The sequence below is a fragment of the Epithele typhae genome (genome assembly GCF_022376455.1).
Source record: "Epithele typhae strain CBS 203.58 chromosome Unknown BXZ73scaffold_94, whole genome shotgun sequence".
Lineage (NCBI taxonomy): Eukaryota > Fungi > Basidiomycota > Agaricomycetes > Polyporales > Epitheliaceae > Epithele > Epithele typhae.
Genome location: NW_025954285.1, coordinates 14977 through 39512, shown reverse-complemented (window position 1 = coordinate 39512; position 24536 = coordinate 14977). Strand labels below are relative to the sequence as shown.

At 60.2% G+C, this 24536-nt stretch overlaps 11 protein-coding genes across 11 annotated transcripts; 6 read left to right on the top strand and 5 right to left on the bottom strand.

Moving 5' to 3' along the window:
* Window positions 1-719: 719 nt before the first annotated feature.
* BXZ73DRAFT_106900 (uncharacterized protein) lies at window positions 720-1121 on the bottom strand (the record flags this gene model as incomplete). Its single annotated transcript, XM_048016764.1, has 2 exons — window positions 720-908; window positions 999-1121. The coding sequence occupies 2 exons, from the start codon at window positions 1119-1121 to the stop codon at window positions 720-722; spliced, it is 312 nt and encodes a 103-aa protein (XP_047872255.1).
* Window positions 1122-2423: 1302 nt separating this feature from the next.
* BXZ73DRAFT_92945 (DnaJ-domain-containing protein) lies at window positions 2424-4592 on the bottom strand (the record flags this gene model as incomplete). The annotated part of the gene is made up of 12 exons (XM_048026534.1): window positions 2424-2568; window positions 2628-2725; window positions 2755-2766; window positions 2820-2979; window positions 3032-3103; window positions 3170-3864; window positions 3947-4030; window positions 4090-4128; window positions 4194-4221; window positions 4280-4335; window positions 4440-4505; window positions 4560-4592. 12 exons carry the CDS (start codon window positions 4590-4592, stop codon window positions 2424-2426), a joined length of 1488 nt encoding a protein of 495 aa, XP_047872254.1.
* A 1586-nt stretch (window positions 4593-6178) lies between these two features.
* Window positions 6179-7233, bottom strand: BXZ73DRAFT_106898 (uncharacterized protein; the record flags this gene model as incomplete). The annotated part of the gene is made up of 3 exons (XM_048016763.1): window positions 6179-6865; window positions 6955-7106; window positions 7170-7233. 3 exons carry the CDS (start codon window positions 7231-7233, stop codon window positions 6179-6181), a joined length of 903 nt encoding a protein of 300 aa, XP_047872253.1.
* A 608-nt stretch (window positions 7234-7841) lies between these two features.
* Window positions 7842-9015, top strand: BXZ73DRAFT_55437 (WLM-domain-containing protein; the record flags this gene model as incomplete). The annotated part of the gene is made up of 3 exons (XM_048021345.1): window positions 7842-8198; window positions 8289-8645; window positions 8722-9015. 3 exons carry the CDS (start codon window positions 7842-7844, stop codon window positions 9013-9015), a joined length of 1008 nt encoding a protein of 335 aa, XP_047872252.1.
* Window positions 9016-10093: 1078 nt separating this feature from the next.
* On the top strand, window positions 10094-11344 carry BXZ73DRAFT_55440 (kinase-like domain-containing protein; the record flags this gene model as incomplete). Its single annotated transcript, XM_048021346.1, has 5 exons — window positions 10094-10312; window positions 10367-10660; window positions 10713-10751; window positions 10808-11098; window positions 11156-11344. Coding segments are annotated over 5 exons (1032 nt in total), but the record flags the coding sequence as incomplete, so codon positions are not given.
* An 834-nt stretch (window positions 11345-12178) lies between these two features.
* BXZ73DRAFT_81884 (uncharacterized protein) lies at window positions 12179-13466 on the bottom strand (the record flags this gene model as incomplete). The annotated part of the gene is made up of 2 exons (XM_048023595.1): window positions 12179-12273; window positions 12296-13466. The coding sequence occupies 2 exons, from the start codon at window positions 13464-13466 to the stop codon at window positions 12179-12181; spliced, it is 1266 nt and encodes a 421-aa protein (XP_047872250.1).
* A 1181-nt stretch (window positions 13467-14647) lies between these two features.
* Window positions 14648-15100, bottom strand: BXZ73DRAFT_55485 (uncharacterized protein; the record flags this gene model as incomplete). The annotated part of the gene is made up of 3 exons (XM_048021353.1): window positions 14648-14706; window positions 14766-14998; window positions 15069-15100. 3 exons carry the CDS (start codon window positions 15098-15100, stop codon window positions 14648-14650), a joined length of 324 nt encoding a protein of 107 aa, XP_047872249.1.
* A 484-nt stretch (window positions 15101-15584) lies between these two features.
* BXZ73DRAFT_106894 (uncharacterized protein) lies at window positions 15585-16006 on the top strand (the record flags this gene model as incomplete). The annotated part of the gene is made up of 3 exons (XM_048016762.1): window positions 15585-15610; window positions 15668-15900; window positions 15957-16006. 3 exons carry the CDS (start codon window positions 15585-15587, stop codon window positions 16004-16006), a joined length of 309 nt encoding a protein of 102 aa, XP_047872248.1.
* A 251-nt stretch (window positions 16007-16257) lies between these two features.
* Window positions 16258-17271, top strand: BXZ73DRAFT_55464 (uncharacterized protein; the record flags this gene model as incomplete). The annotated part of the gene is made up of 3 exons (XM_048021351.1): window positions 16258-16432; window positions 16490-17042; window positions 17106-17271. 3 exons carry the CDS (start codon window positions 16258-16260, stop codon window positions 17269-17271), a joined length of 894 nt encoding a protein of 297 aa, XP_047872247.1.
* A 1063-nt stretch (window positions 17272-18334) lies between these two features.
* BXZ73DRAFT_92940 (uncharacterized protein) lies at window positions 18335-20252 on the top strand (the record flags this gene model as incomplete). The annotated part of the gene is made up of 9 exons (XM_048026533.1): window positions 18335-18555; window positions 18638-18741; window positions 18815-18865; window positions 18939-19166; window positions 19226-19371; window positions 19424-19541; window positions 19597-19874; window positions 19941-20073; window positions 20227-20252. 9 exons carry the CDS (start codon window positions 18335-18337, stop codon window positions 20250-20252), a joined length of 1305 nt encoding a protein of 434 aa, XP_047872246.1.
* Window positions 20253-20831: 579 nt separating this feature from the next.
* BXZ73DRAFT_92939 (Sec1-like protein) lies at window positions 20832-24442 on the top strand (the record flags this gene model as incomplete). The annotated part of the gene is made up of 15 exons (XM_048026532.1): window positions 20832-20859; window positions 20913-20938; window positions 20959-21040; window positions 21269-21421; window positions 21862-21951; window positions 22010-22143; window positions 22198-22610; window positions 22673-22834; window positions 22887-22962; window positions 23020-23103; window positions 23153-23241; window positions 23333-23489; window positions 23546-23650; window positions 23709-24000; window positions 24099-24442. The coding sequence occupies 15 exons, from the start codon at window positions 20832-20834 to the stop codon at window positions 24440-24442; spliced, it is 2235 nt and encodes a 744-aa protein (XP_047872245.1).
* Between the last annotated feature and the right edge of the window lie 94 nt (window positions 24443-24536).

The window sequence follows — 24536 nt, the reverse complement described above, 5'->3', positions numbered from 1 at the left end:
TCCCGGTGATGTAGTTGAAGTTCTTCGTCGCCAGTTCTTGGGCCACCCATATGCCGTACTAGTAGTTTCAGCACCACGGAGAACGCGAAAACTAGCCAACCAGGACCGAAAAAAGTTGTGCCTGCATCAGCTACCGAAGCATCAGATGATTCCGGTGTTGTGGTCAAGATATGTAGAACTGTCAGATCGATGCCTAGGAACGCACCGGCCGCCCGACAAGGAATTGTGGGCGATGTGCGAACATTGCGGTCTTTTTTCTCATGGCAAGAGTCAGGTGTGAGAGTGTACATACCGTGCGCGTATGATAGGAAATACCAGAAGAATCATAACGCGCGCCGGACAAGCCTCGATACTGGGAACGTACGCGGCGATGAGAATCAGCGGAAGCCGGTGGGATTGGACATGAACGTTCATCCGAGTCTCATTCAAGTCATCTGTGGTAGTGAGCTGCGCCGCCATTTTGAAATATCCCGGTCGAAGCTGAACCAGAGTACGTACACGTACCGAATTTCACTGCTGACCCCGGAACGCCCCTCGCTCGACATTCCCCTCCTCTTGGTGCAAAAATCTCGGTCGGCGCACAGGAAAGCGGCCGTCACAAGGATCTGTTGCGTGATGTGAGCCCGTGACAGCCCGTCCCGCCCCCTCTCTCACAATTTCCCGATGTGTAAATGCACCAGGTTGCTGTGTGCCTTGTTGATCATTTGAGTGTGGTTGCACTACCGCCGCGTGCGCGCGGCGATATGGCTCGGGCCGTTGCTGACCGTTGCCTCGTTCTCAGCGTGGTTTAAGTTGTTGAACTGCGAGGCTTGGGGTGTCGGCTTCTCGTAGAACTCACACATGCCGTACTCCTTGGCGTAGACGTCGTTAGACCTGAGCGCGTTGAACCTATGTATCAAGATGAGGAGCTGTAGTGTGTACGTGAATAGGTGGCAGGGGTGAGCGAGGGAGACGCGGAGAACGGGACAAAGAGGAGGGGGACGAGACGGGCTACGGACCTTGGTCCTATGAGAGTGCGCGGCGACCACGACAGGGGGGTCACCGTTACAGATCTTCTTCGGTCTGGGAACGGGTTGCTCTCCGTGCCCTTGGCCGTCGAGCCAGACGTGGAGCACATTCATGTTAGCGCTCTGGAGGGCGCTCTGATACAAAGCAGGCGTCAAATCAGTTGTCGTAGCTGTCAATTGAGGTGTTTCTAGAGGTAGGTGATCTGGAAGCGAAGTGTAAGTGTGAGCCAGTGTGAGCCAGTGTACAGTTCATTTTATACAGAGGCTAGCAATTAAGCCCTCGTCATGGAGCACTGGATGAGATTAGACCGCTGGCACATACCGAATAACTCTCCCGAAGTCGGACACTCGGAGACACTCTCTGTTCCCTTACGAGCGGGCGGAAGGGAATGCGTTGAGGCCGGTCGGTGGAGGGACGCGGTGGTGCTAGTCCATCGCGTTGACTGTTAAAGATACACCCCGCTCGCGAAGGACTGTCGACTATCGAACCGCACTGACAAGTGGTCAAGGGAGGGTCCGCCGTGAAACCAAGCCAAAGGGTAAACCACTGTGCGTAGTTGTACAAGTGCACATGTCGCGACGCGAGACAATCGCGAGCACGCGAAGGATTTTTTCATTGAATTCGAAATGCTTCCGGCCACGACAGCAAGCCGAGGTCGAGATCTACATGAAAACTGCCGCTGCCATCGATCTTCCAGTCGTCTCTGGCGGCGATGTTCTCGGGGGCGTCTTGTAGTCCTCAGCAGCACATGGAACAAGGAACGAGACACAGTCAGCGAGTGTCCGAATGGAACGACGGTACCAGACACTCACCTGGCTTGCTTCAAAACACGCCTTCATCGGACTTCGCCCACCAAGAGATGATTTACCGGTCTATACGCCAGCTTCGAGGGTGGAAGAGGACGCAAAACAATGCTTCGACACCGTAGACATACTGATTATACGCGTAGTCAACCAAGCAGTAGGAAACACGTCACGAGTGTAGATCGGGGTAGCTTGTGGACGTAAACAAAACGCGAAGAGGGCTGCCCGTGCGATAATCTACTCCAAACGGGGTCAGGACGGGGATCGGGATCCAGGGATAGAGGTGTTAAAGGTAAAGGGAAACGACGCCGAGAAAGAGCAACCGGAAGAGGGAGGGGGGGAGTTTCGACGGAGAACGTCCTGGAAGTGGTTACGCAGATCAAGGGCAACGACTAGAGTGAGAGGCGAGCGGATTCGTGTGGCGGATAGCGAGGAGGACGGACATAATCAACGGGTGTCGGAGAGGGGCATGGACGGAGGTATAGCGATGGGGCGTGTGCGGGAGGATTACAATAGACTGTACGATACCTAGCTGCGGGGGTGGGCTTCAGCTTTCACGTGACCAAAGGGAGAAGATCCAGAGATCAGGACGACGGGTTTGACAACGAGCGACTATGCGGCAGACGCAGGCGGAGCTTTCTCCGCGGGCGCGGGCGACGGCTGAGGCGACGGCATGTGCGACTCGTGTTTGCGCGCGCGCTGGGCCGCACGGACTTGGTGGTGCTTCGACTTGCCGGTGGCGGCCTCCGCAACCATCCTGCGACATCACAAACTCTTCAGAACGAGGTGGACGAACGACAGAGAACAGTGACGCACCGCTCAAGCTCGCGGCGTTCCTCGTCGCTCTCGTCGGGGACAGTGGATTTGAAGACGGCACCGATGAGGAGAAGGCCCTTTGCGCGGTTGTAGAGGACCTGATCAGGCACTCCGGCTCCTTTAGTACGTGGTCGACGACCTAAGATACCCTCCATCAGCATAAATCCGCTGGACTGCAAACAGAACAACCACGTCTCGAAGTACTTGCGAAACTTCAAAGCGCGTTCCTCGCCATGACGCGAGCATGATCTTCCCCGTGACATCCTCTTCGAGTGCTTTGAGCTCTTCCTCGCCGAGCTCGCCCTTGGCCTGCAATCGTTCCATCTCCTGGATTGTTTGCTGCACGCCAATGCTACAGAAGACTTGAGGAAGGAAGAGGAAAGAAAACACCAAAGTGGACGTACGCGCTGCCAATGACACCCCACGCATCCTTCGCCATAGTACCCTTCTCCTTCAGCCGCGAGAAGAACCCAGGACTGTCGCGCCACCGGTCAACACCCCGATCTCACCCCACCCCCCAAACCCGAAGGGAAAACACTCACATGCCCAAGAACTTCCTGCTCTTCAAGAAGCTCGTCGCCTTCATGATGTACACCGTCCCGATCGTGTGCAGCAGCTCCACCCCAAAGCTCTCGAGCTTCAGGTCGTCCGCCTCGCGCCGCATCCGCGCCTCGAACGCGCGCGTCTCCGGATCGTCCTTGTCCCCCGGGTGCTTCGCCTCGACGAACGGCCGGAGGCGGTCGACGAGCTTGCCCGTCAGCGCGTCGACGCGCTCCTGCATCGCCTTCCGCCGCTCCTCCTCGAGCTCCTGCAGCTTCTTCTTCTGCTCCGGGCTCAGCTTCGACCGCCGCTTCGCGTGCGCCTCCGCCCGCGCGCCGTCCCGCTCCTTCGCCGCGGCGAGGTTCGTCGTCGACGTCGACGCCGGGCTGTGCGCCGCGGCCGTGAGCGGGTCCGCGGCCGCGCCGGGGGACGCGGGTGCGGGCGACGGGGTCGGGGCGGGCGAGTGGGGGAGCTCGGTGGCGGCGGCGACGGCGGTGGGGGAGGTGGGTGCGGCTGCGGCGGGCACGGGCGTCGGGGAGAGCGGTGCCGGCGCTGGAGAGGCGGGCGCGGGCGAGACGGCGGGGGAGGTGGGGGTCGCGCCGCCGTTGAGGTCGCGCTCGGCCTCGGCCCTGTCTTCCTCGGACATCATCGTCGTCGCGACGGACGTCATCTCTTTCATCAGAGATATCTCGCCGATCTGCGACGGAGAGAGGCGTGAGCGCGCAGAGAGGAGGCGAGACGCACAGGGAAGGTGGGCGAAGAGCGCGGGAGGCACTCACATAATCTTTGAACCGCTCGCCGCCAAAGACGTTCGCGAAGAAGCCAGCGGCATCCTCCATGGTCGTGCCGCCCTCCTTTTCCGCCTGCAGTCCGCGGCACCAGTCAGCAAACGCGCCCGCCAGAGGAAGACACAACTGCGTACCATCCTGGCGCCATTCTTGTCGTACACGGCGCGTAGGTTCTGGCAAAGCGGCGAGGTGGTGACGATCAGGAAAGGATGCAGATCGTGGTGAGAGTGAGACTCACAGGGTCCGAAAGGATCTGGTACGCTTTGCTGCGGCGAACATGAGCACACACAGACAGCGGCGGGCAGGGGTACACGGGTGGCGCACCTGATGTCCTTGAACTTCTCCTCGGCGTCGGGCGATGGGTTCTTGTCGGGATGGTACTAGTTCGTGCGCGCCGCCACACAGGCAGCATCGCGGAACACAAGGGGGAAGTGGGCACGAGCGTGAGGACGCGAACGTACATACGAGAAAACGGAATACGGACCTTGATCGCCTGCTTGCGGTACGCCTTCTTGAGGTCCGTATCGTTCACATCTGTCGGCACGCCGAGCTGCACGCGCGACGTGGATGAGCGAAGGACGAAGGGAGGGGAGGGACGACGGACGAGGTCATAGTACTCGGTCTCTACTGGCGCCATGCCGAAAAAGCTGGACGGGGCTGGAAATCGGCCGTGTGATCAGGATCGAGGGTCGGGCGAGGCTGGCGGCGAGACGGTCGGGCAAGCCGGGGAGAAAGGCAGTCGTGCGGGCGGGTGGGGGTCACGCGGGGGAGGGAGGAGAGGGTGGTGGTCGAGGGCAGACGGACGAGGGCGAGCACGGCTGCGAACGGCTGATGGCACCGCGGCACGTAATCGGACGTTATGACATCGTCCGCTAGCGTGAGGGCGAGGCTCGTCCCCAGCTGACTCCATTCGAGCAGAACTTCTTTGCTCGTCGCCAGCTCGGCCTCGGGTGCCTCAGTATGCGAGGTGACTACAGAATACTCGGTTGGCACAAACTGTGAAAACCATAGCATGTTTCCTACAGGATCATGTCAAGGAGGGAAGTGCCGACTATCACCGCCCATGATGATATCCATGCGTCTTATTGTAAAGTAGTTGCTTTGAAGGCACTGTGACTGAGGGGCTATCGCTCAAATGGCATATGTGCCCACACGAATTCAGATTAGGAGGTCAAGATTGCACTCAAGAGAGAGAACGAGAGAGGCGATATCAAACACCCGATTCCAATTCCGATTCCGTTGCAGGCGCAGCCCCTCGGCCGTAGCTTCCGTAGCGCGCGTGCTGAGCGCGCGTGGGAGGAAGTGCCGCGACCAGAAGCTCCCCGCGCCCCGCCCCCTTTATAAAGAAGCACATCAATGGAATCCACAGTGGACAAGATACGCGCACGAGGTCTCTCGAGGGTTTCGTCACGCCTGTGGTACCAAGGCGACATGCGGCGACGGAGAGTCGCAAATATTCATGGTACAGGTACTGTTCAAAACACGGACGCGCCCTCGCGCGGCCTCCTCCCTTTTTCCTCGGGGATCGCGCACGTTGCGTTCGTGTCCCACGCACCGGTCACAATGGACGTACGTTTGGAGAAACTGCAAAGCCGGTATGACTGGGCCTCGGTTGTGACCCATCCGCGAAATCGGTTTTTGGCCATCAGAATGGAGCCCCGATTTCATTGCGATTCCATGCGCAAAATCGGCCACGGAATAATACGAATTCAGATGGAGTCAGCCACGGCCCAGAATTTGGCCACGGAATCCATCCCATTTACCAGGCACAATGCACCTAGCTAACGAAGATACAACTGCACGACGCCAGACGGATATCAGGTATTGGTATTGGATAGGCGGCTTACTTCTACTATTAGTACTACTACACACATTGGGTTATCTCTGCCGGCTTCGTATGATGCAATGCTCAGTGCGTATAGTATGTGCGAGTATGCATGGTAGCTCGCGTGGGTGGGGACAAAGGAGAGACTCTAAGTAGCTACAGCGATGCAGTCTGCGTGGTATGCGATGCGCGAGAATAAGTAAGGTGTGAGTGCGGGCGCGAATGAAGGTGATTAGGAGACGACACGGCAGCCGAGTGAACGATAGATAGGACCGTGTGCAGCAAGCGTCCCAGAGAGACAGAAACAACAACTCACTGGTTGGCCAGGTCCTGACGACCCGGCCGAGGGCCCATAGAGCGAATAATATATGTACGAACCAGACTCTAATGCACACGAGCTAGCGCTCATCGTGTGAGGTCCGACCATCCGTGCTCGTCGAGAAGCGCACCGCCTTCCGTGGGGTCAACGGTCTCGACGCAGACTCGCCGTCCGACGACGTCCGCCCGGCGGGACTGTCCGCTCTCGCACCCGCGACGAGCCCGCCTCCTTTGCGGCTCGGCAGCAACCGGAGCAGCTTCCCGTGGAACGACGTCGGCATGCCTCCCGCGCGCGCCAGGGCCGAGTGCGGCGTCGCGGGCACGCTCGACGTCTGCGTGGTGAGGGTGGAGAGCGACGCGTCGGACGCGGACGTGGCGAGCGTCGCGTTCTCACTGCTCCTGGTGCCTGAGGCGCCTAGCGGGCCCGGCGGTCTTGGAGTCTTCTTCATCGACGACCGCGCGGGGGGCGGCGGGAGGACGACGGCGGACACGGACGCGCGCCGGACTTGTGCGGAGGGACGGGTGAGGGGGAGCGCGCCGGGGCGCGTGCCGTCGGCGGAGGGATGGTGGTGGTAGTGTGGCCGGTGGGCGTGCGGGGAAAGAGAGACCGCCCTGGGCTGGGGAAGAAGATGTGGGGTGCGCGAGATGTGGAGGCCCATCGCGATCTGCTCGATGGTGGGGCGCGGTGCATGGCCGTGGGCGTGCACGGCGAATGGAGAGGGACTTGGCGGCAAGGTCTCGGCAGCGGTCGAGTACATCCCGTGCGCCTGCACCGTCACAAGGCACGACGCGAAATCACAACGGCAGAGGGAGGACGTAAGGAAAACAGAGGGAGGGGTACGCGAAAGACACGCACCAGGGGACTGTGCTCGCGTTTCTTTGGGGTACTGTTGGCGGAGAAACGCCTCATGTGATGCATGATTCTCGTCGCAGCGCCGCGGGGGGTGGAGGAGCTTGGGGACGAACTGTCGTCCGAGGTAGATGGGTGGTCGTGCATGTCCCAGGGGTCTGCACGAGCAGTGCAGGGGCTCAGGCTGTGGGATGGGGCAGGGCGGGGAGTAGCGGACGTACCATGTTCATTGGGGACAGGCACCGGCCTGTGCTGTCTTCGACGTCCGTTGAATATAGAGGCCATGGCGGCGCCGTGGTGGATTGCAGGTGGGCGATGGTGGAGGTGGGAGGAAGAGAGAGAGTAAGAGGACAGGCAGGGAAAGTGCTTGGGGAAAGGAGAGATGACGACGGAAGAACTCGACGGGCGTGCCAGTCACGCGAGCTTGTCCCAGTGGCTGCACACGCAGTTTCACCTGCGTTTCCCAACACGTGCGAAATCGCATCAACCAATTCCCGTCCAAGAGGCTGTGCCAGCGTGTCCCTCCACCCACCCGACTTCCGACTTCCAGATAGCAGGTGGTCTCTTGAGGATATTCGAGCGGCCTGTAGCTAGTGGCCTGCGCACACTGAGTATGTTTTGAACTTGGACGGCCCTCGGACTGTGTCCCGACCATGACATGATGTCATCATTCCGCTGACACCAACCGGTCCCAGCCACTGGGCGTTTCCGTGTCCAAAATAGGATTTTCCGGGTTCCGGGAATAGCAACGCTTGCGCAATCTGCGGTCCGGGACGCTCTGCTTACTTCTCTTCGTCCACTGCCTCGGACTACCTCGGACGGCTTATGCATACCTTTCCCCCATACATCTCTACCGCGTTCTTCTGCAACCTCCAGCACACAACACAGGACCCATGGAAGCAGAGAGCAGCCCGTCTAGCGCCCCATTCGGCCTCACACTGACCTACCGCGGCGCCACACACGCACTCTCGCTCCGCCCCGACTCCACGCTCGTAGACCTCCACGACCGCATCGAAGAGCTCACCTCCGTCCGCCCCGCGAACCAGAAGCTGATCTACAAGGGCAGCAAGAAGCCCGCCTCCAGCACCCCTCACGACATCTCCCTCCTCCAGGCCGGGCTCGCCGATGGCACGCGCGTGCAGCTCGTCGGCCCGACCGCGGGCGAACTCGACGGCTTCGAGGCGGCAGAGAACGAGCACCAGCGCCGCGAGCGCATCCTCCGCGAGCGCGCACGGCGCGGGACTGTCAAGGTGCGCCCCCTCTTGCGCTTTCCCCCCATCCCCCGCGAGGCGGTGTGCGTTGCATGCCAGTGGAGCCGTGGCTGACCTCCACACGCACAGGTGCGCGCCACGGGCCCGTCCCCCGCCGAGGCGAGCGCGGCGCAATACACGTTCCACCAGATCCAGCCGCTGCCGCACCTGCCCGACCCACCCGCTGCCCGCGCGCTCCTCGCGCGGCTCGCGGCGGACCCAGCGATCGTGCACGTCATGCGCAAGCACCGGTTCTCCGTGGGGCTCCTTACAGAGCTCGCGCCGCACGAGCAGCCGCACCTGCTCGGACTCAACGTGAACGCAGGGCAGGCGATTAAACTTCGGATAAGGACTAACCTGTACGACGGCTTCAGGACGTACAAGGAGGTGCGGAGGGTGCTGTGCCACGAGCTGGCGCACAACGTGTGGGGGGACCATGATAACAATGTGAGTCTTTAATTTTGTCACGGTTCGCGCGCGGAGGAGGGAGACGGGGAGGGAGACTGACGGTGCATTTTGATAGTTCAAGGAGCTCAACTCTACGCTCAACCGGGAGGTCGCAGAGTTCGAGCGTGCGCAGGCTGCTGGGACACATCACCTGGGGAGCGCATCCAGCTTCGACGGTCCGCGGCCTGCCCTTGAGGCGGAAGCACAAGAGTATTCTCTCGGTGGCGCGTATGCTCTCGGAGGTTCGGGTGTCAGTAGCGATACTGACTCGCCTGAGGAACGACGGCGGAAGATGCTAGAAGCTACTATGAATCGGCTCAAGAAGGAAGAAGAGGAGATGGAGGACCGATGTGGGACTGCAGGGCATTGATATCTCTATGCTATCTTGTAAGCGTGTCATGATAGATCGATTTCGCTCCTGTCTGACTCGTTTGCTTGAGTATTTGAGTCATCCAAGTATTCATATGTAAACTGGGGGCTTCGTATTGCTCTTCTGCCGTCATTTTGCGCGAGAGGTGCTCTGAGGGTCGCTCGACCCAGACAGCAGGATGTCTCCACGAGGCCATCACCCGACCCCAATACAAGCGATCGCCCAGCACTCCCACACAGCTGTGGTCTCATAGCTTCGCTCTCGACATGCTTGTTTTCCTCACTGGCATTCTCTACCCTGAACTCGCGCCCTACACCAAAGAGTCCCTCAATCTCCACCTGACACATGATGTGGTGCGTCGGCGGGCCTGCAAATTTCCATCTCGCGCCCTCTGATGCTGAACCAGGGCTTTGAGCCGAAGATCGCTTTGGTACGCAACCCCGTTCGTGCTACTCACACCCTTTCCGGTTAGCTCGACCTTCTGGGAACAAAGGCCCCTTGTGCTGGGGCCCATCCATTGGCCTGATTCACAGGCGGTGGTTCAGAATACGCTGCGATCTTCTCCGCCCTCGGTTCTTAGCGGGCGGCCAAAGGCCCCTGCAAATGATTTCGGAGAACCATGACTCGGCGCGCAGGATTCTTATCTGATGTCATCCACCACGCGGCGCGGGCCTATGCCCGCGAAATCCCGCGCGTGAGCACAGAGCCAACTTCTCTTTCCTTCGACGCACACACTTCCGAGCGGTCCGTCGACCGCAGCGTGTCGCAAGAGGCCTTTACAGTATGCGCCCACACCCAGCTAAGACAAGCGCCGCGCATCTGGAGTGGATCATGATGCGCGTCCAAGGTTCTTCTCCCCGACACTCCTTACCTCCCCCCTCGAAACTCTCCAGGAAGACTCTGGTGACATATCTCCGCTATCGAAACCGCTTTTGACCGGCACCCTCTACATTCTGTGAAAAAGCGCTCAAGTCTAGTATGTCACAGACAGCGACGGAGGATCTAGTGGCTCTTCGAGCGAAGGTGGGTATCCTATGTCACGTATTCCGTTGTTGATTTCTTATCGCTACGCGGTTAGCTTCCACCCGACCTTCCCGCCTGGCGAGGCGCGGATGTCGCAGTCTGGGACTTGTTGACCGACTACTTTAGCTCGCGTGGATACGAGCTGTGGCAAATTCTGATTCCTGGCATCTTGAGACAATCTGCGCCGCCAGGACCCGTGATGACCGCTGGCTATGGAAAACATCTTCATCACGACATAAATACCTGGCACCCTCTTTTCACTCTGAGCTGCGGTGTGAGTTGCATATTGTCTTCGTGTTCTCACGGTGACATTAACATGCCCCTGTAGACATCCGCACTCCGTGCAGCTCGTTCCAAGGCCCGTGATCAAGACGTCGTCATTCGTGTCGTTCAAGCCGGCGCCGAGGAGATCGCACACCTCTCTGTCATCGAATTCCTTGGGTCCGAGCCTATAGCGTCCATCAGCACGAACCATACTCTACCGGTCCTCGAACTCGTCGAGCTCGGCGACATAGTATTTGCTATTTTCCCCAAGGCGGGTCCGGATTTGATAGGTGTATTGAATCCTCCGGCGCACAATTCCGTCGGAGACATCGTCGACATAATCATGCAATGCCTAGAGGTTCGTCACGCCTTGATCATTTTACTGTTACGCATGATCTGATATACATTAGGCACTCAACTTTCTTCACCTCAACGGGATTGCGCACAGGGTATGTCGGAAATCTTGGTCACGGGAGTGCTCAGCGTTCTAACACTTGCCATGCAGGATGCATACAAAGACAACTTCTTGATCGACTACTACCCCCAATCACTCGTCACGGACCCCGTTCGAGTGGGTCACCCTCGCGTCTACTTGCACGACTTCGAGTTCGCATGTGGCTTCCCACAGGACACCCCTCCTGAAGAGCAGGTGTGCGCGGGCCCGCTCTACGGCGGGACGGTATCCAAGAGCACACCGGCCGACCATCGGAGCTCTCCGGAGGTGCTCACGGGCGAGCCGTACAGTCCGTACAAATTGGACGTGTGGCAGCTCGGCACGAGCTTCGCAGAGTTCAAGGTGGGTCTCGGAATCGCACCCGTGCCGCTTGTCGTCGACTGATGACGAGAGTCCCAGTCCACCATACCCGCCATCGACACCGCCCTTGAGCGTTTGCGCGAGGTTGACCCGTCAAAGCGTCCGACGGCGTATGAGGCGTTGAAAGAGCTCACTGATATCGTCTCCTCGATGGCGCCTAAAGATCTGCTTATCGCCCCAGACTACTTGTTCTTAGCTTCGGATATATGGCGGAAGAGCGAGGCGTAGTACCGTAAAACTTAGCCAGCCTGACTGGGAGAATAGCGCCCTCAACCTAGACGGCAAACGTGATCTCGCACGGGAGCGCTTCAGACGCGGTGTCGTTGTCGGTGACCGAGGTTGTGGTGCTGCACGGAGACGTGCAAAACTTGCAGAGGGCTCGGGGAGGATAGTGGAGGCGCCATCGGAGTATGGTGCAGTGTGATCGTCGTCTGTCCGGGTAGTAGTCAGGGAGGCGAACGTGGCGACTGGGTTTGACTTGGCTTCACATGGTTGTCCGAGAGTGGATCCGGGACTTCGCGCTCATTCTGAGGCCTGATTGCGTATACTACCTACCGGACCCATGTTATGGTCAACTAATCGACACGCTAAGCTGCACGCACGGGCGACTTGGTCGTTCAAAGACGAGCGACGACCACTCGGAAAGTGCGATGACCGAATGCGGAGTCGTAGAATGACAATTCCAATTCGTTTATCTAGCTTACATGGCGCACACCGCTCTCAACTATGAGGTGGACGGAAGTTCGGAGTGTTCGTTGTCAACAAAGTTCATGTCGAACATGTCTGTCGCGTACTCATAGTTGGTGATTCAGCATCTCATACCAGGACGATAAGAGTTTAGTGGCGCACTCACCTGGTACGCATCGCGAAACGCAGAAGCCATTTGTTTTTTTACCCACACCACCACATCCACGAGCGCCGAAGGGTATACATCGAGAGGGACGGACGCTAGAGGCATAACCGTCGAGCGGACGAGTGGCAGAGATCGCTCCAGTGAGAAGCCAGCAAGTATGCTCTCCGCGGGCCGCAGTTTCCCGTGCCTCAGGTCTGCCTCCAGTTTATTCAGCTCCACTTCCATCCAGCTTGTCGTTTGGAAATGGCAGTGGCATGTATGGGACTTCCACTTCCTTCGTATCCCCTCCAGCCAGGGGATGAGTCTCCGCAGCGCGTGGGCGTGACATGTCAATAATTTGTGGTAAGCCAGAGCCGAGGCTTCCTCCATGTACGGTACTTCGACGAGCGTCCTTTCTAAGGTGCATCTCACCGCCGCCTTGATCTCCTCTTGCTTGAGTCCGTACTGCACTGCCGCAAGGTAAGCTTCCAGAGGGGCGCCGTCCCCACGTTGTACGGATCGCGCCACCTTCGTGTCCCAATAACGCTTGACCCTGGATTCCAGGTCTGCGCACACGTGGAGCGACCGAAATGTGGAAAGGATGCCGGCTACGTGATCGAAGGTAGACATGAAGTCGAGATCCCCCTTCGCGTAACAAACCTGGAGCACGCACACGACGACGTGCCCTCGCGCGTCGACACGGTACACCGCGGGGTCCCCGTCCTCAGGGCACGAGCCGAGTTTGCATCGGACGAGCTCTAGCAGGTGCACCTTGAGCTCGACGCCGTCCGAGCATCGCAGGGTCGCGTCGGGGGGAGGGTGGGCGGGTATGAACGTGGCGCACGTCTTCGCGAGCTCGAGCGCGCTCAGTGGCGCGTCCGCGGCCGCATCCGACTCCGACAGCGCAGGCTCCAGACGGAGGGGGGTTGTCCCGTCGGGGCCGCCGATGTACTCACGGAGACGGAAGTACGCCCCTGTGCTGACCTCAGAGAGGACCTCCTCGAGGCCTGCGGCCCTCAGGTTCTTCTCCAGCATGGCGAGCGCGGGTGCGCCACTCATGTGGGACTTGATGTGTCTGGCGGCGCGGCGGACGACGTCGTCGAGGCCGTTTTGGGAGACCGCGAAGGACCAGACGCGCACGGGGTCGACGTGAGCGGCGTGTCGCAGGGCTGTGATGAGTTCTTCGCGAGGTCCATGCATCTCGTACTTGAAAGCCGCCTTTAGCACGGGGATTATCTCGTTTGGATGTTCCAGGCGGGGCTTGGGGGTTGGATAGCAGTACAGGAGGAGGTGGCGCAGAGTGTTTCCATCCTCCAGCAAGTCTACTGTCGGTTTTCCATCGACATGCTTAGATTGAGGGTCCTGCGGTAGAGAGAGAATGTCGGTGAAGACAACGGACGCCAGCGAGAGTATGAGTCGGTGAACGTGGAATTCGACATCATCAGAGCTTCGAAGGACGATATCTGTGGACGGGTCATCGAAAGGGCTCTTCTCGTACGCACTGGAGGAGTCTGACATGAGAAGAGGCTTAAGTGGCGGTGAGGTGCGGGCTGCTGCTTGGACTGGGATGAGTGCCATGCCAGGCCTAAATTTATAGTTCACCGGCCCGATACGGTCCGCCGCCCACATGAACGCCTCAGATTCCGATGTGGCAACAATTAACAACAAGTGCAACAGCCTTATGGTAAGCTTCAACTACCCTTGTTGTTCCACGTTGGTACTCATATTGGTTAGGATCATGCGCATTTAGGAACAATATGCACGGCCGTATTCACACAGCTCTTGGCGCACGTTCCGTTTGACGCTGACACCACATATAATCAGATGTCGTTCCTGAGTCTTTGCCTAGCAAAGGTGCTGATCTATTGCGCGCACTCGCCAATAGAACAACCACTCAGCGAGAGCAGGGGAACTCTCTCTACACTACAAAACGCGAGGTGCGGCGCGCCCACGCGGACCCCCACGCGGATACTCCGAACGGGTGCTCGCGCGGACGCAGGGGAAAGGAGAGGCCACGCCCGCGGCCACGAGCGCGCCATGACCGAGCCGCCCATCTGTCAGACACTCTCTGACAGATAAACTACTCAGTCTCAGCGCGCCGGTGGCGCACCGACGGGCCTCTCGTGAACGGAGCAGGTGTTGAACGGAAACGGGCCCGGGATGAGGGGAAGACGATGCTGTCGATTCGAGGTGTCCCGCGCGCCCCTCTTATACGCCCTCGCGCAACGACGCTCGCTCCTGGACGGCCAAAGCGTGCTTTCTGAACGCCCTTGGCGGTGGTGTGGCGTGATTGTGGTCAACAAGTAGCGAGTGGCCGATTTACGGGCGGCCCGGGCACAGACAAGATATCGTGAGGCGCTCGTGGTCTTCGCCACCCGCGCGTGTTGTCGCCACACGGCCGGTCGCTCGTGATGATGTGGTCTGTTCTTTGTTCTTATTGTGAACGTCACCGCAACGGTGGCGGTACTCTCGTTGTTATAGTCCGTGCAGGTATCGATGGAGGTGAAGTGTCCCATGGATTGCACGGATCAAGCGTACGTTCAAACTTACCCAGCATTCTCGCGCGTGGTTCAGAATTTTTATTTCAGATGAAATGGCAACGATGAACGTCCTTCTGAGTATGCAAGGAGTATGCAAGGATGTCGCGATTACATGATATTATCGTACGCCCGCGAAGCTTCGAAGTGGTCACAGCACATCTACACGTTAGGCTTGTTGATCTCCTGCTGGGCCTGGCCCTTGTCGTGGCGAACGTTGCCTGCAGACCCGATCAGCCACCGCTCCGAGGACAATTTTCGGACGGGAGTACGGACGTACCCGAAAGCTCCTGCTCGCGATCGCCGGTGACGGCGCCGACGACGGTGTCAATCTTGCCGTCGACGCGGTCAACGGCACCGTCGACGTACTGCTTTGCCTGGGCGGCGTTGTACTCGGTCTCGCCCTCGGCGTGCTCCTTGCGGCCAGAGGACTTCCAGGAGTCGAGCCCGGTCAGGTCGCCGATGGTCTCGACGGTGGTGCCCTTGACGGAGTGGTACTGGCCGGAGACCTTGCTGCGGGCGGGACGTCAGCGGCCGATTCTGTGCGAAGCGAAAGAGGGGCGGGATCGAGCGGAATGCTCACCTGGGCTCGTTGGTGTTGGCGGAGTAGGACATGGTGGATATGATATGGGCGGGAGGTTCGTAGAGGTGTGTGTAGACTGTGGTGCAAGTCCACGAACTCTTTGCCGGGCTTATAAGCCATGAACGAGGATGGCGCTGGACGCCGAGCTCCCTGCTCGCGGGCTCTGCACCCACGCTGTCCGCAATCAGCAGACCGATTCCGCGCCGCTGTGGGTGGTTTCTGTGGCATAAAGGCAGAGTTAATGACGTCAGATGACGCGCGGTCGTTGTGGCGGATGGCAGGGCTGACGTCATTATCCCGCGCTGTCTCGTGACGTCACCTCGCCCTCCACGTCTTCCGCATGTTCCGCAACGCCTGCTCAATGGACATCGAAGGCGGGATGCAGCTGTCGACATCGCTCGGATGCCCTCCAGAGGCGTATATAAACCCCCACGGCGTGCTCAACATCGTCAGCAAACGCACCGCACACCACCCCTCTTCAACTACGTCCTCCACCTCCACCGCTTCGCATTCACCATGTCTTCCAGCACAGGCGAGCCCAAGTACGTGCATCTATCTGACTCAGCCGACACCATTCTGACGTGGCACATGTGTTGCAGCAAGTCCACCGGCCAGTACCACTCCCTTAAGGGTACCGTCGTCGAGACTGTCGGAAACGTCACCGGCTCCGAGTCCTGGCAGACGTCGGGCAAGCAGGAGCACGTCCAGGGCGAGACGGAGTACAAGGCCGCCCAGGCAAAGGGCTACGCCGAGGGCACCATGGACCGCGTCGGCGGCAAGAAGGACGCCATCGTTGGCGCCGTCACTGGCGACCGCCAGCAGGAGGTCTCTGGTGCGTTGTGCTTTCCGCTCATCGACATTTGAATCGCTCATAATGCGCGCGCCCAGGCAACGCCCGCCAGGACAAGGGACAGGCCCAGCAGAAACTCAACGAGTAGATGTTGTTCTTTACCGTAGATCCACAATATCGGGTGTAGGACAAAGCTTTGTAGTATATTGTAACGTCTCTGCAATTGTGTACACGCCACATCCCCGGCATCATGCTCGCTTGAGTCGTGCGACGAGAGCGAAACGGCCGTATAATTTAGCGCTTCCTCCGAGCGCTAGCTGAACGTGAACGTTGGTCGCGCAGCGCGAGCTGCGGTGGCGCCTCAACTCGCGCGCGTGCACCTTGCCTCCTGCCACCATCATGCCTCAAGAGGCAGATACTTCTTTCTCATCGCGAACCGAAGTTGCAAGCATCTCGCGCTCTTGGTTGTTAAATGTCGAGCAAGAGACCAAGGAGACAGTTTCGCACACGTGTGATGCCGTCCTCTCGCTAGCCTGGCTATGGCCCGTCCGCGGCATCATCTTCTGCGTAACTAGTCAGTATCTGCACTACCAGACTTGGACGGCAACTGACAAGCGCATCTTCCCCGTAGACCCGCACATCATCCTCTCCGTTCGCTCCGCGCTCCTCAAGTCGCTCATCTCATCCTTGTTCATCTTCGCCGTCCTCGCCTTCTTCGCCTTCCTTCCTCAAATGGCCTTCCTCGCGATCTTCACTGGTCCCCTCGCGCCCCTCTTCGCGCTTTTCCTCGTCGGCGCCGAGTCGCTCGCGCTCATCACGCTCTTCAGCCGCGCGCTCTTCCTCGAGCCCGCCCTGACGCACGTCTTCGACACCACGCTCGCCGCGCGCGGCCAGCGCGAGCTCGTGCGCGCCGGAACGGCCCGCGTGACGAAGCGCGCGTCCGCGCAGACGCGGATCGGGGCGGCGCTCGTGCGGCCGCTGCAGGCGTTCTCGCCAGGCGGCCTGGTGCGCTACGTGCTCACGCTGCCGCTGAACGCGGTGCCCGTCGTCGGCACCGCGTTCTTCCTGCTCTACAACGGGCACAAGGCCGGGCCGGGGTGGCACGCGCGGTACTTTGCGCTGAAGGGGCTGTCGGAGGGGCAGCGCGCGGCGTTCGTCGAGCGCAGGCGGGCGGAGTACACTGCGTGAGTGTTTGCGTTCGTTCGTTCGGGGTACGGGCGGAGGTGCTGATGAGCGAGAGCTTGTAGGTTCGGGATGATGACGCTGGTGTTCAACTTCGTGCCGCTCGTCGGGCTGCTGTTCAGCTTCACGAACGCCATGGGTGCCGCGTTGTGGGCGGCGGAGCTGGAGGCTCAGGAGAACATCCTCGAGGGCGATGTAGCAGCTGGGAAGGGCAAGAAGAAAAAGGAATGAGAATCTAGCCAATTGGATACGCGCACATAGGGACATATGGGTAACGGACTTCGCGATCATTTATCTTGTATCATCAGACTTCGGAGGCAGCACCTAAAGACTAAAGTTGAGTGATGCGTACACTGCATTAGACTGCATCGCGTGCGTATTAGGCTTTGGCTTTCGCGGTGAGGTGTGCCCGCTGTGGGTTGTGGTGGGCTCCGAGTTGAAGAGAAGTGACATCATATCTTCGCAACCTCCTGCAGTTCATCAAACGAGATTGGTCAAACAGCGAGTCACCTCCATGACCAAGCCTGTCTCTTTTGTTTTACAAAAGTCTTGTTGTGATCGGATGCAACTGGAATGGGCAGGGCATGTAGCCAACGCCACGGGACCTGCTTGCATCGCGAGGTCTCCAAACTGTGGTTCGAGCGTTTCCATGACTATCCACTGGACGCCAAGAGTGCTGTGGGCGAGCATATTTGTGCATATTCGGGGCGAGAATGTGGCCCGAAGGAGCAATTGAGAGGTCACGTGAGCCTCATATTCGGACGCCCTCCGCGGAACGCGCCCTGCCAAGGCTCGCCAAGCACCCTCGCTCCCCTCGATCGTGTCGTTTGCGACTTTCCCGAGGTATGTCTTGTCAACTTGGGTTTTGCGGAGAAAACATAGCTTACCGTGCATCGATGTGCTGCAGTTGACAGCTGAACGTAGCTCGGGGAGCATCATGCCCGACGCGAATTGTGATGCTCTGGAGGTCTCCACCGTCGCTTCTTCGCGAGACGCATTGAATGAAGAGTCAGACCCTTTGCTCGCCAAGAGTGTTGGCGTCGGTCGCGGCACCCGGCAAATTAGGCGGGCGTCGCCAATCTGCAGGGCCAGGCCGCTCGCCTCTGGCCAGCTGCTGTTCCCCTCCGCCATCTGGCGTCCCTCCCTCATTCCTTCGTGTCCCTTATCCCTCCCAGTCTGTCTTTACCTGCTCCTCTCCGTGAGTTGCGCCCCCTGCGGTCCCCCACACGCACGCACGCACACGCTATACCACCACCACTGCACCTCCCCCTCCACCTGAAGAAGCTGCTCCACGATGCTGGCACTCCCCGCGCTGTCCGCTCTTTTCGTCGCCTCGCTCTCCCTCGAGCTCGTTCACGCCCACAACCCCCACCACCACAACCTCGCCAAACGCCAGACCGCCTCGGGCACCACCGCGACGTCGTCCGCGACTTCTGCGGCCACGACCTCCGGCACCGTCCCAGCCAGCTCCGGCACCGTCCCAGTCAGCTCCGGCGCGGCCGCCGCGACGACCCCGTGACGGGTACCGCGTCCACGACCTCGAAGAACACCGTCCGCCCTCGGGCACGGGCACGTACAACGTCCCGCCGCTGCTGAGCATCACCTCGGGCATGCCCGCGGGCGCGGCGCCCACGCTCCGCACGACGTTCGCCGCCGGGGCGACGCCGTCGTACTCGGGCGCTCCCGCGCTCCCCACCGCCTGTGCGTTTCTTCTCTTCTGTTGTTTTGTTTGTGGAAGGACAGGGAAACTGAGAGCTTCTGTGTGTGCGTGCAGTCGTCTTTTCGTCCGCGGACTGGCCGCTGCTCGACAAGGTCCCCCCTACTGGTGCGTGTAGCTGCGTGGCGCGGGGCGCCCGTCTCGCGTGTGTGTGCAGTGGTGATGTTGACGCCCGGAACAGATTCCCCCCAAGTCAAAGAGTGGATGAAGGAGCTCGACGGGGTGGACATCCCCGACCTCGACCCGACCGTCGGCGACGCGACGTGCGAGGAGAACCCGGCGGCGTCCAAGGACGCCGCGGCGCGCGGGTGGTGGACGTGCGGCCACTACGTCGCGGACACCGACGTCGTCTCCTGCCCGGACAAGCTCACGTGGGGTATCAGCTTCGACGACGGCCCGTCGACGTACAGTGCGTCTTTGTCGTGTGCTCGAGGGGACCGAGCGGGGGCGCTGACGGGTTTGCGACAGCGCCGAAGGTTCTGAACTTCCTCGACGACCACGACCTGCACGCGACGTTCTTCGTCGTTGGCTCGCGTGTGGTCTCGAACCCGGAGATGCTGAGGACAGAGTACATGTCGGGCCACGAAATCGCCGTCCACACCTGGTCGCATCACGCAAGTAGACTCGGCGGTTCATGCAGGCCCGGTGCTGACCTCAGACACACAGGCCCTCACCACCATGACCAACGAGCAAATCGTCGCCGAGCTCGGCTGGACCCGCCACGCCATCCAGAAGGTGATCGGCGTGACGCCCACGCTCATGCGCCCCCCTCGCGGTGACATCGGTACGCCTCGCGAGCCCCACGACGTAACCGCGAGACACTGACCGCGCGCGCACAGACAACCGCGTGCGCGCGATCTCGAACGCGATGGGCCTCAAGCCCGTGATCTGGACGAACGGCCCCGCGGGTCCGTTCGACACGAACGACTGGCGCGTCGAGGACGGCTCGATCGCGAACGGCGAGGTCCAGTTCGGGGTCTTCCAGAGCCTGCTCGGGAACGCGACCCTGATCGACACCGGCTTCATCGTGCTCGAGCACGACCTGTTCGAGACCACCGTCGACCTCGCCGTCGGCTACACGCTCCAGTCCGCGCTCTCGCACAACCCGGCGTTCAAGGTGCGTTTCCCGCGCGTCCACTGGTTTTTGCTCTGGGGTGCTGACCGGGTGACGTGGGACGTGCAGCTCAAGGCGATCGGCGAGTGCCTCGCCATCCCCACCTTCGATCTCTACCAGGAGACCGCGGTGACGAAGATCACGAACAGCACGGGCGGGAACAAGAACAGCTCCGGCGCGGCCAACGACACCAGCCCGCCTCGTCCCTGCCTGCGCCCGCGTCCGGCTCGCGGCGGTCGTCGCTGCGGGTGTCGCCGCGGTGTTCGCGGGGGCGTTCTGAGCTGGAGCGCGAAGAGGACGGTGGCTGGGACGTGGACGGTTTTCTTCTTAGCTACCTGTCTGGACCTCGACCTAGATGCGCAGACGCACGTCGCGCGATGATTCCCCCCCTGGACTTACAGTATACCGGCGATTGTGCGCGTCGGCCCGAGTACGATACGCTTGCCCCACGCGCGGGGCCGCAATTGCTGTTAATACACACCTTGAAACCTGCCGCGATGGGCGTGAATCATACGGAGTGCTAAAGCAGGTCCAAAAGGCGTGGGCATAAGGGTTCAGTTGTGTGGGTCTCTCCGAGATGAGACAGGCGCGGTAAAACTAGCCTGTCGTGCGCACTGACATCGTAGACAAACGATTCCGCCCCATTCGGGCCTGACTCGCTCGTTTTAAATGCATTTTATAGGATTTTTACGCAGGAACGGACCTGCGTGGTCCAGCACTGGGTGGGGGCGCGACGCACGTCGCAGGAACAGGCCGAGTCCGCGCGCGATGTCGAACTGGCGGGCACAGCGGCGCAGATCGCCGGATGCCTGGGGATGGCGGGCGTACTGCCACCGCTCTATCGTCCGCTCCTCCCAACACCTCCCTCGAGTCCCAGCTGGTGGATCCACTTCGCTCGAGCATCTCCCCGGACCTCCCTTTCGCCACCTCGCCCCCTTCACTGCCCGCATTTGACTCTCCATGTCGCTCATCGAGAGCGTCAAGACCAGTGCGTCACGCCCGTTGCATCGTCGCTCTGCGCTCACCCGCCTCGCCCACCAGAGTTCCTGGAGGCGATCCGCTCGGTCGTGCCCCCGGACGATGGAAGATCCTGGTCGTCGACGAGCACTCGCAGCGTCTGCTGAACTCCGTGCTCAAGCAGTACGACATCCTCGAGGAGAACGTCACCCGTGCGTTTGCCCGTCCACCTCGCGTCCCGTGCACTCACCTGGCTCGTACCTCCCCGCTCCCGGATCTGCCATCTCGCTCCGCCTTCCGCATTCACCACAAACTACTCCCCCGTCGCCGTCGACCTATGCGGCGGGATGCGCCTGCCCCCCCGCCGCGGATGCGACCACCGCTTCGCCACTGCGGCGCCGCCCCCCGCCCCCGCCCACCCTGCCTCGCCCGCGGAACAGAAATCGAGAGCATCGCGAACCACCGCGAGCCGCAGCCGGGGCTGGAGGCGATGTACATCCTCATGGCGACGTCGCAGAACGTCGAGCGGATAATCAAGGACTGCTCGGGCGCCCAACCGGTGTACTCGGGCGTGCACCTGTTCTTCGTCGACGGTACGTGATCTGCTTGTCTGCGTCGCACGGGCATCGGGGACGGTGGGGGCGGATTTGAATGGGCCGAGCGTGCGGTCGGAGGCACGGCGGGTCGGCCGTCGTCGTCTGAGGGCTGCGGCTTCCTGGCAGGGCGATGCGGTCGGCGACGCAGTTCCGCCATGGGGAAAGACTGGCGCGTAGGCTTGTGGCCTCTCACGGTTGCCAATTCCGAAACTACCGAGTCGCCGTCCAAAGAGAGGCTTGAGTACGAGGATGACGTTGTACGTGCGAGCTATGCTTATGATCTGACTGCTGGAGGTCCACTCAAGTATAGACTTGCCACGGGTCTCGACGTGGGCAAGTATGTGCGGATCTTGAGCCTTGTTTGCATGAAGATCATCGTCTCCGGTGCCTGTGGTCCCAGTGCTAGTTCTACGTTCTGATTTTGTCGTCGTGAAAAGCGCTGCCTGAGCCGCTGTTCCAACGTCTCATGTCTTCACCTGCTGAACCGCGTCTGAAGGCGCTACAAGAGCTGTTCGTCAACTTCTGGGGTACGTGCATCCTACTCTCTCTGAGAAGCGACCGTTCATGTCGCGTCCGCGCTGTTAGCCATCGAAGCTCAGGCATTCTCGTCCAAGACTCCAGCCACGTTCTTCAACCTGTACAGTGCGCCTCGAAGCGAAACGTCTTTCAAGCCATGGCTCGACAGGCTGAACGAAGAGCTTCGCTTCATCAGCCAAATGGTTCGTTGGACCGACCTGCTGTGCGACCTCTCCGCTGACTTGTGGGCTTCGTAGATTTCGAACGTTTGCATCACCCTTAACGAATACCCTTACGTCCGTTATTACACTCCCTCCCACCATCCACCCCTTGGTCCGCTCCAACCCCACGCCAGCACACGCCCTCCGCCGCCACCCGAAGGCAGCGGGCGGTGGCGAACAAACCTGGCGCGTGGAGGAGAGGCTCGGGCGTACGAGAGCGTGGAGGGCGACTACGTCGCGAAGGTGCTCGCCTTCATGGTCCAGCAACACCTCGACGACCACAAGAAAAGCGACCCGAACTTCCCGAAGCCGTCGGACCCGGCCCGCCCGCGGGGGACGCTCATCATCACCGACCGAGCGATGGACACGGTGGCGCCGCTGCTGCACGAGTTCACGTACCAGGCGATGGCGAACGATCTGCTGCCGATCGACGACGGGACGTCTTACCGGTGAGTGACGCTCGGGCGCGTCGTTCTGTTGGCACGAGGCTGACAGGGAGGTGTGTGTTCAGGTACAAATTCCAGACCCAGACGGGGACGGAGGACAAGACGGCCACTTTGTCGGATGCCGACAACGTCTGGACCGACATCAGGCACATGCACATGCGGGAGGCCATTGACAAGCTCATGGCCGACTTCAACAAGTTCTTGCAGGACAACGCTGGATTCAAGGGGCAAGTCATATCTCGAGAAAGCACGGGTTTGGCTAACGCAAATATCATACAGAGAGGGTGCTGCGAGCTTGAACGACATGAAGGACATGCTTGCCAGCTTACCACAATTCCAGGAACAACGAGACAAGGTGGGACTTTTCAGGTCACTTCATCGTCAAAGATTCTCACAGGCGCCTGTGCTCTAGTTTTCGCTGCATCTAAATATGGCACAAGAGTGCATGGGCATCTTCGAGCGCGATAAGCTCCCGGCCGTGGCCACTGTCGAACAAGTGCGCGCTTTTACCAGTCTGGAGACAAGCCGGGTGCTGACTGAAACAGAACTGCGCTACCGGCCTTACGGCGGAGGGCAAGACGCCGAAGACGCTTGTTGAGGAGATGGTGCCGTTGTTGGACAGCCGAGATGTTGTGTGCGTGGCATGACGTTCAGGGCCGCCTCGTTCTCGCGCTGACGCTGCCCTCGTTTCGGCATGCTCCGGTCGGGTGACCGTCGGCGAACAGCAACATGAACAAAGTGCGGATTATCGCGCTCTACATCCAGCACCGCGAAGGCGTACCCGACGAGGACCGGAGGCGGTTGTACCAGCATGCGCGGTTGACGATGGCGGAGCAGGACGCGGTGAACGCCCTCGTGAAGCTCGGCGTGCGGATCTCTCGCGTGAGCAGACGTCATCATGTGTTGCGCGCCTCGACTCGTGCTGACGATAGGAGCAGGGAGCTGGCGATAAAGACGTCAAGAAGAAGATCAAGCAGAAGACGAACAGCGAGGAAGAATACGAGCTCTCACGTTACAAGCCCGTCCTCCGAACCGTGCTCGAGGTATGACGCCATACCCTCATCGCTGATGTGTTGTGCCTGAACTTGTTACGCGTCACAGGAGCACGTTGCAAACAAGCTCGACCCCACGCTCTTCCCGTATGTCAAAGACTCCCCCTCAGCTGGACCCACGACGAGCAGCCTGCGCTCTTCCCCGGCGCCTTCGGTGCAACCTGCGGTGTCGCTTCGTAGCCAAAAACCCAGCTGGCACAAAGCTTCGCGGGTAGGAGGCGGTGGAGGACGCGATGACAACCGTCAGCGGATTATTGTTTTCGTTGCTGGCGGCATGACGTATTCCGAGATGCGGGAGGCGTACGTTCTGTCGAGAACTCTCAACAAAGATATTATCATCGGTGCGTCCCTCCGGCGCAGCGATCTTCGTGCGCTCGACCCCCTGCTGACTTTTTTTCCGGTCATCGGTCCCCACTTATCACACGCGCGATGGGTCTAGGCTCTACGCACACACTCACCCCGCGCGATTTCGTGGACGACCTCAAGGCACTGGAAGGCAGCGGAGTGGGCTCTCGAAGCCTCCCGAACGGCATCCCCGAGTCGGGAGGTGCGATGGCCTCTGCGCAAGAGGTGTACGACAAGAAGTACTTCACGCGCGATGCGCCGGCACCCCAACGCGCGCCCCCTCCATCCGCATCACCGGCTCCGAGCGGACGTATGGGACGCCCGCCGCCAGCGCCGTCGTCGCAGACGAGCTCGTCGATGAGCGTCGGGAGCAACTTCAGCACCGGCGGCACATACACCGAGGAGAAGAAGAAGAAGCGTGGGTTCTTGCGGTTCTGAGATGATGTTGCCAGTTACCGTGGGTGGTGTAGATGGACACCGCAGGCAGGAATGCAGAGACTGCTTTGGTTGGTGGTGTATGAGTATTTTATCT